Here is a 12,997-nt window from a genome sequence, read left to right as displayed (position 1 = left end):
GAAATTTAACATTGGAGGAAAAGTACCTGGTGCCCCATATGTGAAATTTGGTGAGTACTTTTTGTAAAACCCTTTACAGTACCGCGGCACCAGTGGGAATCTATCCCCTAACCCTTAAACTATTAGTGCTGTAGAGCTATGCAGGACCACTGGACATTTGTGACAAGTCAGTTAAGTTTTCATGCTCCGGAAACTTCACAGAAAATACGGTTATATGCCCGTGTCCAGTAAGTGCTGGCTGCTTTTATTGAATTGAAACTGTTAAACATCTCAATCCAATCTGCCCAAAAACTGGAATGGTGAAAGCCTCCTTCCACAGAAGACTCAACAACCTGATAAAGTTTTCTCCCTTTTTTAAAACATATTTGACATGCCCTTACATGGATGAAATGTTTCTCATCAAGGGGACAACGGTCCTTTGTAACCTTTCCACAACTGTTAGGTACCATGAATACATAACATTTGATTTGAAATTGAATTTCAGTGATTGCAGTGGTGTAGAACACAAGGAGGGCTCAGTGCACCATTGCTTGTCACAATACAGTTGCAATATTCTTCCTATTGATGCATATGCAAAAAGTCTGTGGATTTTCATTAGAGTGATTGGCAGATGAGTGAGCTTATTCTTCAACCGTGTCTTTCTTGCTGGTCTCCTGTCCTTCAAAGATGGGGTACTTGCTCTGCACTTCTGCCCAAGTCAAGGTGGCGTTGGCCAGATCTCGGACAATCACGGGCAACTCACTGACCTGAGGAGAGAGAGAGAGAGAACAGGTTGTTTACATTATACAAGATTAGAAGACACATTAAAATGTCATAAGTGTCATGTCAACAATCCCCATTTTCTTAAGGACATCTCCCAGTTGTTAATCCAAAAAGTCAGGCCTTCCTCAGCACCTGGGCTGTTAAAATTCCTAAGACCATATTTCTGTGATTCTCTTTGTGACTTATTGCCAACATATCAGATTTGACAGATATACCAGCTCAACATGCAAGGAGATAAAAAAAAAAACATAAAGTGGTTATAAAGCAACAGTTCACCCAAAACAGAACATTCTGTCTTCATCTACTGATCCTCATGTCAGTCAAAACTCCACTTAAGTTTGTATGACGAGCGGGTTAGCCCCTGCAGTTTCAGCCTTCTGCTTTAGAATTTAAGTGAATGGGGTCTGGCTGTTTAAACGGCATAAAATGACATGAGATCTCTCTAAAAAGCTTGTGCAGCATATTCCATGTGTTTTGAGTCCAAAAAAGCCCCATTATTTCCTATATTTAGCTTACACTTTTCAAAAGTGCAACATTGGCAAGCACCCTATAGTGCTCTGCCAAAAGGCTTTGGTCACTCAGTGTGCACCACCCCCAACCTCCTTGAGCACCCACAAGGCTCGTACAAACACCTTGCACCTCCAATAGAGGCTGGGAGCAGTGAGACAAGGTGCAAGTCTGTTCACGCTTTCAAAAACAAGGAACAGTTAGTGAGCTATGTATAGGAGATAATGGGGTAAATATAGGCTTTTTAGACTCAGTGCAAAATATGTTTGGCTATAAAACACTTTGATTATGTTGCACAAGCCATTAAGAGAAATCTGATGGTCATTTTATGCCCCGTTTGGAACTCTACACAACTAGACCCAGTTCACTTGAATTGTTTAGCAGAGGGCTGAGATGAAACTGCAGGGGCGAACTCACTATGTATTTGGTGGTTGTACAAACTTCAGTGGAGTTTCAACTGACATAGGGATAAGTAAATAATGACAGAATTTGGGGATGAGTAAATAATGACAGAATTTTTCAAATTTTCAATTTGAGGTGAATTGTTCCTTTAAGTCACATGCCTCTAGTTCCACATGTGCCTTCACTGGCCTAGCATCAAATCCCATCAGAGCTTTCTCTCCCGAGTCTCCTCTGCTGTTTTTAGGTTTTAGGAAAAAAAGATATGCAGCTGGACTATAGTTTTAAATATAACTAATAAATACAGAAATAAAGCTTGCAGAGCGGTGTTGTCAACACCTGTAGCAGGGCCTTAGACTTTGCTAGAGAAAGCACCAGTTGGACCTGCTGTAGAAAAAAGGCCAGTGAATTCAACCTCTTGCATGACTGAGAAAGGGGAGAAAAGGGCAAGTGCTGTACCTCAGCCCTGATCTGTGTCATGGAGTCCCGGTCTCTCAGAGTGGCTGTATGGGGCGTCTTGTTCACTGTGTCAAAGTCGATGGTGATGCCAAAGGCCACTCCAATCTCATCTGTCCTGGCATAGCGCCTCCCGATGGATCCTGAAGAGTCGTCCACTTTGTGAGACACGCCGTTTTTGGTCATCGCCTCGGCTGAAAGGGAATGAGTGGGTGAAGAAACAGTTAGTGATAACCAAGACAGCAGAACATGCAATTTCTCCTCTTCACTGATAAAAATGGGACATGTACATGATCATTATGTGGGCACTTACATAACTCCTTCACGAAAGGCATGAATTCCTGGTTTTGGCTCAAAGGAAGGACGGAACATTTGTATGGAGCTACAGTAGCAGGGAAGCTGAAATACTGTAGAAAAGAGAAAGTCAGTACAGTGGAAAACACAAAGTCAAACTACTCAACTGCATGCAAACAATCCAATCATAGTGTAAGTCCTACTCAATACTGTCTACTTACCGTTCTTTGTTCGTCACCTTCTCTGACATGGAATGTGTGCTCAAAGATGGAGTACATGATTCTACCAATGCCGAAGGAGGGCTCGATTACATTGGGGACAACTTCTTCCACTGTGAACAAGAACACAGACACACAGGTGAGTCACAGAAGTTGTCGCTCTCAGTTGCCCAGCATCATTTTCATCCCTCATGAGAGAAACTCACCATGCAGAGTCTTCTGGAACCTCTTTACGCTGACCATGTCCTTTGTCAGTTTGAAAGACTTCCCATCCGTCTCAATGGTAAACTCTCTGTAAAGTAAAAAAAATAAGAAATTGACTGTATTGGAAATAACGACGCCACAACCATTCAACACGTGTCCATACTGCACAATATGGCCGCTGTTGTCAGCACTTACCCAGTCTCATTGAGCAGCTGTTCCTGTTCTGTAATGAAGCATTCATCACACACAGAGAGATACTCCATGGCTAGCTTAGCATCCTTCTTGTAGGCCTTGCCAATGGCTCCTTTGTTGGGCTCAAACTGGACGACATTTACAACTTTGTGTGAAGAAGTTAAGGAGTATGACAGCGGAATGACTATGCATCCGACTACTCAGAAGTTGCTCAATGTTTGATGGAACAAAGAATTTCTTTTGCAGTATTAATGTTACCACAGTACAAGGATATGGGTTCTTTTAGAGGCTTTTCAGCAACCAGAGGGACCTTTGTAGCCCGTGCGTGGCATTTCAGATCGTAGCATGATCGGTCCGCACACCCCACGATCTCGATCCAGCCCTGCAAGAGACAAACATTACATTGAGCGACACTGTGTGGACTATCTGATATGGAAATTTATCTCTGTAGTCATGAAATGACCTGAACATACATAAGAGGTTTTGGTCTCAGCATCCCAGCAGTCACAGGCGTAGTGGGCCATCTCATTGTCCATGTGCTGACGGAAGCGTAGCTTGTCTTTGGCCACACCAACTTTAGTAAGGTAGAGGTAGATCCTCCCAATGAAATATCCCAGGACGGAGTTATTGATCACTCCCTAAATGAGACAGAAGCAGAGGATCTGTACAAGATTTCAATGCTTTGGTTGGTTACGATCCAGACGTTGATCATATTCCTTTCAGTCATCGCCTCCACAGTGGACCAAAGATTATTAATACTATGAATAAACATACAACACAGTCCAAAAATCAAAGAGGATTAGGTGATCCTTACCTGCTCCACAGCATCCCCCAGCCTCATGATCTGGGCAGACTGGCCACTGGTCTGGGCCTTGGAGGAGTACAGGATGATGTCTAGGTCGGCCACAGTGGAGAATTTAGGGTGGACCTTCTCAGTTGGATCCACAAAGTGCTCAATCTCAGCCATGGTGAATTCTCTGCGGGTGCAATGTGGAGGAGTTACATTTCTGTACAATCTCTCAAAACAAAACATCATATGAAGCAGAGAGAAAAACACTACAAATAGCAGAGGAGCGCCAGAGGATCACTCACCTAACACGGATGAGTCCAGAACGAGGAGAGATTTCATTCCTGAAGGAGTTGCCAATCTGAGCAGCAGCGAAGGGCAGTTTTCCCTGGTTAAACTCCAGCAGACGCTTGAAGTTGAGGAAGATTCCCTGAGCTGTTTCAGGCCTCAGATAGCTGCAAATTTAGATTGATTTATTTAATTGCCAGACAATGAGACAAATTTGACAGTATCAAGGAAGGTTTGTTGGGGCAGGTCCACAGTGTTATGTTGGGTTTTACCCTGGCATGTTTCCCCCTGGTCCAATGGATGTCTGAAACATCAGGTTGAAGGAGATGGGAGGTGTGAGGTCATTTCCTGTGGTGGGTGACTTGACGTTGTATTTCACAAAGAGATCAGTCAGTTCTTGCTGGGTATAGTTGTCCATCTGAAAATAACATTGGACAAAAACCTCTAGTCAATCATTTATAGCAGCCTTGTTAAAGCCTTCCAGCTGGCACAGGTTTTCCACATAATCATAGAGAAGAGCAGTTCTCCTCAGCGACACCGACCTGCGTGATGACATCCTCCATCTCAGCCTTCTTCTCTGCACTACACTTCTTATCAGACATCAGCTTCTGGAGATGGGCTGTGGGATACAGAGAGACATAGAAAACATGCTTTCTGTAACAGTTGTGTGTATACTTGACAGACTGCATTGTGACATATTAATTGTCCAGAACAAATCAGTGGGAAAAATGCCCAAACTTTTAGATTAGGTCTGTGTAGAATAAATCTAAATGTCCACTGACATATCAAAAGAATTAAACTCTTATCAAAGCACTTCATTTTGGCAATTTAGACCATTTTGTCTCCAAGTTTTTGAGAGAGGGCCAGAATTGTTCTCCCGATATCTCCATCCTGCCACTAGCTTTTGGTGCAGCTCCAGCCTCTGTGATCCTAGACAGCTTGTATCCCTGAGAGCCCTGTGTGATTCCTGCTGATCCGGCCACTTCCATTCTCCCTCAGGCACAACACTGATACTTAGAGACCAGCCAACCAGCACCAGCAGCCGCAGACAACACATGAGGCTGGACCGTGTCTCCCTCTCCCTCTATAGACACCCGGGTGTATTTAAGCTGACTGATCTTAACTTTACACAGTAATGGAAGTACACTCAAAGAAAAACAGGCTGGCAGATGTAGAATAGACTTACCTTTAAGGAGGTGGTCGGCCCTGAAGCATTCACCATTCTTGACATCTTTCACCATGTAGTCGGCAAACTTCTCCACATGCCCTGACGTCCTGGGAAAATAATAAAGAAAAGAAAGAGACTTTTGATCGTGACCACTAAAAAATGGTATTGTTCATGTTAAGATTCCATTAAAATTAACAACAATGTCTCTGCAACCGGGCTATGGAAGGCTGCTAAGGGTGGGCAGCTCCCATGCATAAAATTGCAGAATCAATATGCGCCTGTCAATCAAAACCCACAGATCAGCACTTCGGAGCTGTCTCTAGGAACCACTAGGCGCTCTTTTCAAATAGTACCTAACCTTGCACAAAGCTAGTTATTTACAAATGAAGGGTTTCACTCCAAAATGCTATATATCAATTTTGGAAAGATTTTGCTACCTGAAATTTATCAGGAAATATTTCAAAAACATAAATGATTCTGTCAAAAAACGAACTATTCTATAAGCAACTGTCTTGGCATAACTCCTAACGGCAAATATAACCCATAATGTGCTTATGGGAGAGTGGGTGTCACTTATATTTTTTAAATGGTGAATATCTCATTTTGGAAGGAAACTCTTCAAATTATAACTAAAAATGGGTAATACCTGATGACATGAGATGGATTTTAATGACTTATTACTTCTCTTCCTCTTCTTATGGTGACAAAAACACATTTAAATCATGACTGACAGTCAGAGAGCAGACAAAAGCATTAAAGTGCACTGAAGCTTTATGCCCCTTGCACCTACTTGAGGACAGGCTCGGGGGTCAGCATGGTGCAGTCAATCTCCAGGATCTGCTCCTCCTGGATGAAGTGCTGCCTCCAGGCCTGCAGGATGTTGTTCTTCAGGGCGCAGCCCACAGGGCCAAAGTCATACAGGCCGCTCACACCTGAGGAGCATTACTGCATGGTAACAGAATGCTTAAAACTGTGTGTACCGTGGTTTATGCACCAGCGTAAATCTAGATTCCCCAATACTGGCTGTCCTTATCTTACCTCCATAGATGGCAAAGGCCTGGTCGTAGAAGAATCGCCTCTTCAGGGTGTCCTCCATCTTGGTTCTGTCTACTATGTCATCTTTGGGCTGCAAGGCCAGCTCCTGCATGAGGAATTATCATTTGTGTTGTGTCAAAACGAAACTACTTTCATCTATCCTACACAGGCCATAATGACTCAAGGCAGGAAGAAAGCTGGTTAAAGTAGATTAGATAAAGTAGAGATAATGACTTACCTTGGCCTCAAGAGTTCTCTTCCTTGCTTTCAGTTCAGCCACAGCTTTAGTGACATCCACATCTGGGGCACCTTCCTGTTTCATTTGGCGCACAAGATCCCCCTAAAACAGAGAAGTGTCTTGAGACTGACATGCAGCCGGCCTTTGAGCCCAGCTCCAAGGAACAATTCAATTCGAGTCTAGGCATGGTTTGCACTGTGAGAAGCAAGCGATCAGCTGATATTTAGATACATTTTTAGCTTTCTGTAGCTAAAATTAGTGTAGCACCATGAGCTGGGCCTTTTCTCTTAACCCCACCCTGCTCACAAACGTCTGCAACAGCAGCATACTGAAACGTGGCAAAAGATACATAGAAAGGCCGGTAGGGCGCAGACATGGATTTGTCAGCTAACGTTAGCTAGCAAGCAGCAGGCTAACAAATGGCTGTCCTCATTCATTGACAACTGCATAGGCAGCCAGGGAAGTTAGCCTGTTAGCCTGTTGAGCCTTCACGCTGAATAGCGTGTGACTGTGAGACAATATAAATATTATATCTACATATTACTCATGCAAACTAGTGAATTACAATTGAGAGCGGGGGATAAGCCAATGTTACCTGTTCTTTGACTGCAAGCCTCAACGGGGCAAGAACCTCTTCAATATTTCCATCCATGTTTTGTCCTTCCGACAGCTGCAGCCAAAGACTTTTCTTCTTCTTCTTACACAAGCAGACCGACAACGAAAACGGCCTGTTTTGGGGCGGGTAGCGGAGCGACTGCTGTACGAGTTGGACCCTTGGCACCAGACAGACGGAGGAAATCTCAGTGCTGGTCCTCAGCAGTGCTGATGTTGCGCTACGAAGCATGGACCGCGGTAATGCGAGAGGAAAAGAATGATGAAATCTCTCGAAATAAGTAAATGGCGCTTCCGCTCTGGACTGGCACTTTCGCTACGCGCTTCATCGGCAGATGCATTTGGCACGGTTTCGACAGATTCGACAAATTAAATAACGTAAAGAAAAATATTTCTACAACATTTAGTTGATTGTCATTTCAAGGATTCATATGAATGTAGAGTTTCTTAATATAATGGGAACTTACTACCATTTTATTTTTTGTCTTAAAAAATTATAAGCATTCTCTAGAACAGATTATGAACAGCATGAAACTGAAAGATAAGCCACGTAACGGTAATACCACAAATCCTTTCCAACACGAGTTAACTTTTTTATCCATGCTATTTGTGCTTTTCACACAAATAAAAATTAACAGTAAAAGCAACCTACTTAAACCTTAATTTGAATATCGTATCAAATGTTAATAAGAAAATGGAACCCTTTTAAATCTTTAAAATGAAATACTACCTGTGAAATCCAAAAATCAAGCCACATTACAGATGTTTTTCTTTTTAAATGTCATTTATTCTAGTTATTAGTTATTGTATTCTCCTTCTGCCTCACCATTTCATTCTTTTCATGTAGTGATATTTACAAATGTATGTTTTATTACCTTTGTGACATTGTAATGCACTTTTCTCAATAAAAGAAACATATATTTAAAAAAAAACATACCATGTATCTGGTATTGTATTGTATTCTGACAGCTGTCTTAGTGAAAATGTAAGAGTGATTGACATTAAAGAAAATGAAGACACACAAATTAGACACAGAAATTATTTTTTGGTAAAATTGGTGTGTGTTTACATCCAGACCGTTGGGTTAGGGTTATATAAACACAGTGAATATTGCTTGCGCTTCAATATTTCAAATAAAACACATTTTTTTTCAACTCTCCTAATCAGTATTTTTGCAGTCATATGATTTTCTATTACATGACACTACAGATGTGGATATGATCATTTTTACAAAGTAGTTTGAACTACTTTTTCAAAGCAACTGAAGTTGCTTTGAAAAAACTATATTTCACAAAACTCTATTTCTCTATAGCTTTGCTGTCTCTTCGGTCCAGTGTGAAATAGGTGATAACAATGGTAATTTCAAAGTGGCTTCCCCAACACTGGTGAGGGATAAAGGGGGGTGCTTGTCTTTAAATCCAATCCACAATAACAACCCATCCTGTGCTATCTACTCCATCTGTTATCTCCTCCTGTCTGACTCCTTCCTCAGCGGAGTCACTTGGTTGCGAAGACAAGCAGCCGTTCACTCCTCCTACAGAACAGCAGATAAATCCCAGACGCTTCATGTATCTCCGAGGCACAGATCTAATCATCTCAGCCTTATTAAAACCCCTCTTGATTTTTCAGCGGAATGACTCGATGTGACCTTTACTGTTTCAAACTGTTTTAATAACCCCTCTTTTGATACAAAGGTTTCCTGACACTTGACTGTTGATGTCTGGTTTCTCAAGGTCTTTTCAGTCAATTCCTGCTGTGTCAAGACTTGCATGTCAAAGTCTGTTGTGTGTTGTTTGATGATGAAGGGCCTTGAGCTCAGCTGGTCATGTTGGATTGTTGATTCAATCAGTTTCACTGGTAGCGAGTCAAATCCCACTGGAGTCAATTTTTGCTGTACCAAAACCTAGTTGCACACATGTTTAGATGTCCATATTTCAAAATTTTGACTCAATGATAATGGTCCTTCAATCCATGGCAGTGTTGCTTTCTTTATTCAGTGTGTTCACCATCTTGGCTGTATCTAGCCATCTAAAAAAAACTGTTTCTATTATGTAGTCCATTTGTGCAGTCAATTTAAATCAATGGCAATGAAAAGGAGGAAAAGAAAAAGGCAAAGATGGATCATAAACAGCCCAGTGGCAGAGTGCTAGCACAGAAACATACAATCATAAGGAAAATAAAACACAAACTCCTCTCCTCCTGAAAAATTTACACTTTTTCCATCAGTCTGCAATTCCATAATCTGTATTTTTAGAATATAACTTTTGATAGGTTGTCATGGTGATGACACAGAAAACCAACTTATATACTACTTATATACATATTGAAAGAATGTAACTCTATATTTCATAGATTTCAAAAGAAAAGCTATCTGAAAGTATCTGGATGTAATTAGATTAGAATATTGAGTTAAGTAATCCAGTGGATAACATTATTGAATACGTTTCAAGCAGGGAATCAATGATCGGTATTGCATTATATTTTCAAATGACAAGATCTTTAAAGATTTGCAGTAAATGAGCATTATTGAAGAATAGCCCACAGTCAACTATGTTCCACAAGGGGGCGACACAGACAAACTAATGATCACGTTTCTGCAGAAGCAAATCCTGAAGCAACACCAGTGATAAAGGCATGACAGTGTTTTACATAAACAATAAATATCTTGTACATAAAGTGATTTTTTTCTTTACTTAAAGGTCCAATTTGTAGATTATTTATTGTATTGAATGTTTTTTTGTTTTTTTAACTCTGAAATAATGCATTTTATTTATTATTTACTTTTTGTTTAAGAACAGATCCTGACAGTTTTGCTTTTAGGCTATAAAATATTTAGTGTCTGTAAACATTGGAGTATGACAGATGGGTATTATGAGTTATACCTTTTATACCATTTAGACATCAGCCTCTTCAAGAGCAAATGTGAACACAGGTTATCCCTTTCAGTTTATTTTATTTTATTTTTTTTCTGTTTTAACTTCTGTTATTTCTTTCCTTTCATTTTCATATGGGCCACTGAAATAGAAAATCCACATCTTAAAAGGGTGATTATATAATTCCAAGCACATAATACACATCCTACAATACAGCATACTATACAATGCCATGTAATCTTGAAAGAGGATTTTCCCACTTCAAGCAAGAAAAGGCCTCTAGGAACTAATTTCCCACTTCAGGTTGTAGGAATTCATCATCTGTTCCTGTGCTGAATTGTGTCTGTTTATTAGCCTCACCGTGTTTATGTGGGGAAGAACTCAATTTCTTGACAACTTGAGGAAACGGAGTGAAAGAGGCCCACAGAGCATTATGTGATTTCAATTCCTCACTGAACTACACCCACATTCATAAAACATTCAGGAACCCACCAGTCGGCCCGCATACCCAAGGTATTTTTAAGGCAGTGAAAAAGATAGCTTGCGTCCAATCAAAGTCAATATCAAACCCAGATTTAGTTCAATTATTCATCAATAGAAACACGTCTCATTATGCAAAGACGTGTTGCTCAAGTGCCATGCCCCGCAAAACCTCAAAAAGAAGAGTCAGAGGCCACTAATATTTGATGACTCCAGATCAAGATTGGTTGTTGGGTGCTGGTTTCAAATCTTAACTCTCACCACTGTGGTTCTTCCCCAGGTGCTGTTGGTCCATGTGGATACTTTTGACACTCCCTTCAGTAACGACAGGGTGGTGCAGTGTGTGAAAGTAAAGCTCCCGGTGCCCTGCAGCTGTAATTTTTCAAGGAATGATTGTTTGCGTCCCTGAATAAGCTCGTAAAAATAGTGCTGTGCTCAGTCCAACGACCACACAACCGTTCATTCTGTTGACTGGCTGCTGTTTATAGCTTCTTCAGGGGTTTTGCTGAGACACCATGTGCTTTTTTTTTTAATAACCATCATTAATGATAACATGTTATAGTTTGAGAGAGAGAGAGAGAGATCAACTGCATTTGTTGTTTTCATGTGATGAGCAAGCACAAAAACAGGGTCTTATTAGTTTCACTGACAAATATAGAATTACTGGTTTAAGTTCATACAAACTTATGCCATTCAGGTCATTTTCAAGCATGTCAGTTTCAGCATAATGATATAAACTGACTCATATTAGGCAAGGTTCCCTGAACAAAATGCATTCAGCAACCAACAACACTGATGTGACCTAATATGACAGGTTGAAAAATCCAATAAGTGCCTCTCTTGAGAAGTATAGGCCTAAACAACTTGCATTTAGTCCATGTCTACTCTGCTCTCAGTAATCTTTGTGAGTGAGGGCGGAGACGTCAAACATTAGCACACTTGGTTAGTTGTGAAGTTTGATTTTTTAAACTTCAAACTTTTCTTAAACACTGTTGCTGTCAAGTTGGAAAAACACCATGTGTGGCCTGTGTAACAGACTGTCAACATGTGGACAGACCTTCAAAATCTTTAATCTTGCAGATACTAATTATACTACTATGACTACTACTGCTACCAGCGATAATAATAATGTTATGCCCATAACATTTACCAGTATACATGCACTGATTGATCTATCCTGTGTGCTAATCAATAGGTTCTGAAACAGAAATGAAATGTTTGCATGCCAATATTGTCAAACACGATTCTCCTTTTGCAGTCCAGATTTATTAGGCCTGCACCACATTCCTGCTTTAATTTGTGGAATGATTCATCTTATCTCTGTAATGTAACCAGGCTGCGGTTACACACACAGAGGTTCTGCCTGGTCACATTTCAGGGGGTCAGTCTTGACATTGTAACCTCAGACTGATCGTCAAAGTGGTGAGACGAGATTGTGAAGTGGCTCAGAAACACTAGAGCTGTGTTGTGGTGTCAACTGTACATACCTTATCACAACACCAAGGCACAGGCACTGACCCACATTGAAAGCACCCTGCTGATTAAATCCTGCAGATGCTAGTAGATGACATACTAATTATCATCAGCATCAACAGATGACAGCCTACACTTACGTCTGTTTTTTTCTGTCCCTTCCATAATAGACTTCAGACGTAGTGCGATTTTCCATATCTTTGCCTCTCATGTGGGGTCATTCAGGGCTGCGTGGGCATCAGGTGCATTAAAGCGACAGCTAAGGTGAAGAGGGACTAACATTCAGACTTCTCGCTGCTGGCAACAGGCCAGGAAACCACTTTATCTCACTTGTTGTTATTTTACAATTCACTGAGGCTGAACAAGCATGAATAATGTTTGTATTTCAGTCCATGTGTGGATGAGGTCTCTGGAGCACAGACAGAATCAGTGCAAGGGGTGGCTATACCTGATATGGCATAAACAATATTTTTTGAATATGATTTGCTCAGTAATTTCTTTTTATAAAATGTACTGTCTTGTGACAATAGCATCTCTTTGCATTATTGTGATTTTGTGTTTTTCTCTGTAGACATACTAAACATACAATTCAGAATATGTTTAGAGACTTGTTTCAAAATACTGTATATAGAAATTGGCCAGTAATGTGTTTGTACATATAGAAGATATTCATCAGAAATGTATTTTGTGTGGCCAAAACACATTCTGGATAATTTGCAGACAGTGCATGGGAAAAAAATATATTTCCAGTGTCCAAAATATATCTGAAATTAATATCCTCTACATGTACAAAGACATTTTATATTTTGAAACATCTGTAAACAGAATCTGAAGTAGCCCATTATGTGAAATGTATTTTGTAAGCACATTCTGAAGTATATCTAGAATGTATTTTTGTAAAAACATCTTAAGTATATGTGAATTTTATTTTTGTAAACACATTCTTAAGCAGGCTATGTGTGATATGCATTTTTGCAGAATACCAGCGAATAGGCTGCATGGGTCGAGTCT

At 40.5% G+C, this 12,997-nt stretch overlaps 1 protein-coding gene and 1 non-coding gene across 2 annotated transcripts; both read right to left on the bottom strand.

The window, feature by feature from the left end:
• Window positions 1-228: 228 nt before the first annotated feature.
• LOC139650794 (glycine--tRNA ligase-like) lies at window positions 229-7,948 on the bottom strand. The gene is made up of 17 exons (XM_071527555.1): window positions 7,144-7,948; window positions 6,549-6,650; window positions 6,314-6,416; window positions 6,066-6,207; window positions 5,294-5,382; window positions 4,650-4,726; window positions 4,380-4,525; window positions 4,125-4,274; window positions 3,847-4,009; window positions 3,506-3,670; window positions 3,307-3,414; window positions 3,036-3,181; window positions 2,843-2,928; window positions 2,640-2,749; window positions 2,438-2,531; window positions 2,128-2,318; window positions 229-746 (listed from the first exon to the last, which is right to left on the bottom strand). The coding sequence occupies exons 1-17, from the start codon at window positions 7,390-7,392 to the stop codon at window positions 621-623; spliced, it is 2,247 nt and encodes a 748-aa protein (XP_071383656.1). The 5' UTR covers window positions 7,393-7,948; the 3' UTR covers window positions 229-620.
• LOC139650828 (small nucleolar RNA SNORA84) lies at window positions 5,474-5,610 on the bottom strand. Its single transcript, XR_011695661.1, has one exon. It is a non-coding gene; the product is annotated as a small nucleolar RNA SNORA84 (small nucleolar RNA).
• Window positions 7,949-12,997: the final 5,049 nt, after the last annotated feature.

Source organism: Centroberyx affinis, unplaced genomic scaffold (genome assembly GCF_046629955.1).
Source record: "Centroberyx affinis isolate AG114_WGS23_722 - 3 ecotype Tasmania unplaced genomic scaffold, CSIRO-AGI_Caff_v1 ptg001546l_1, whole genome shotgun sequence".
NCBI classification, from domain to species: Eukaryota; Metazoa; Chordata; class Actinopteri; order Beryciformes; family Berycidae; genus Centroberyx; species Centroberyx affinis.
This window is presented reverse-complemented; position numbering and strand designations above follow the sequence as displayed.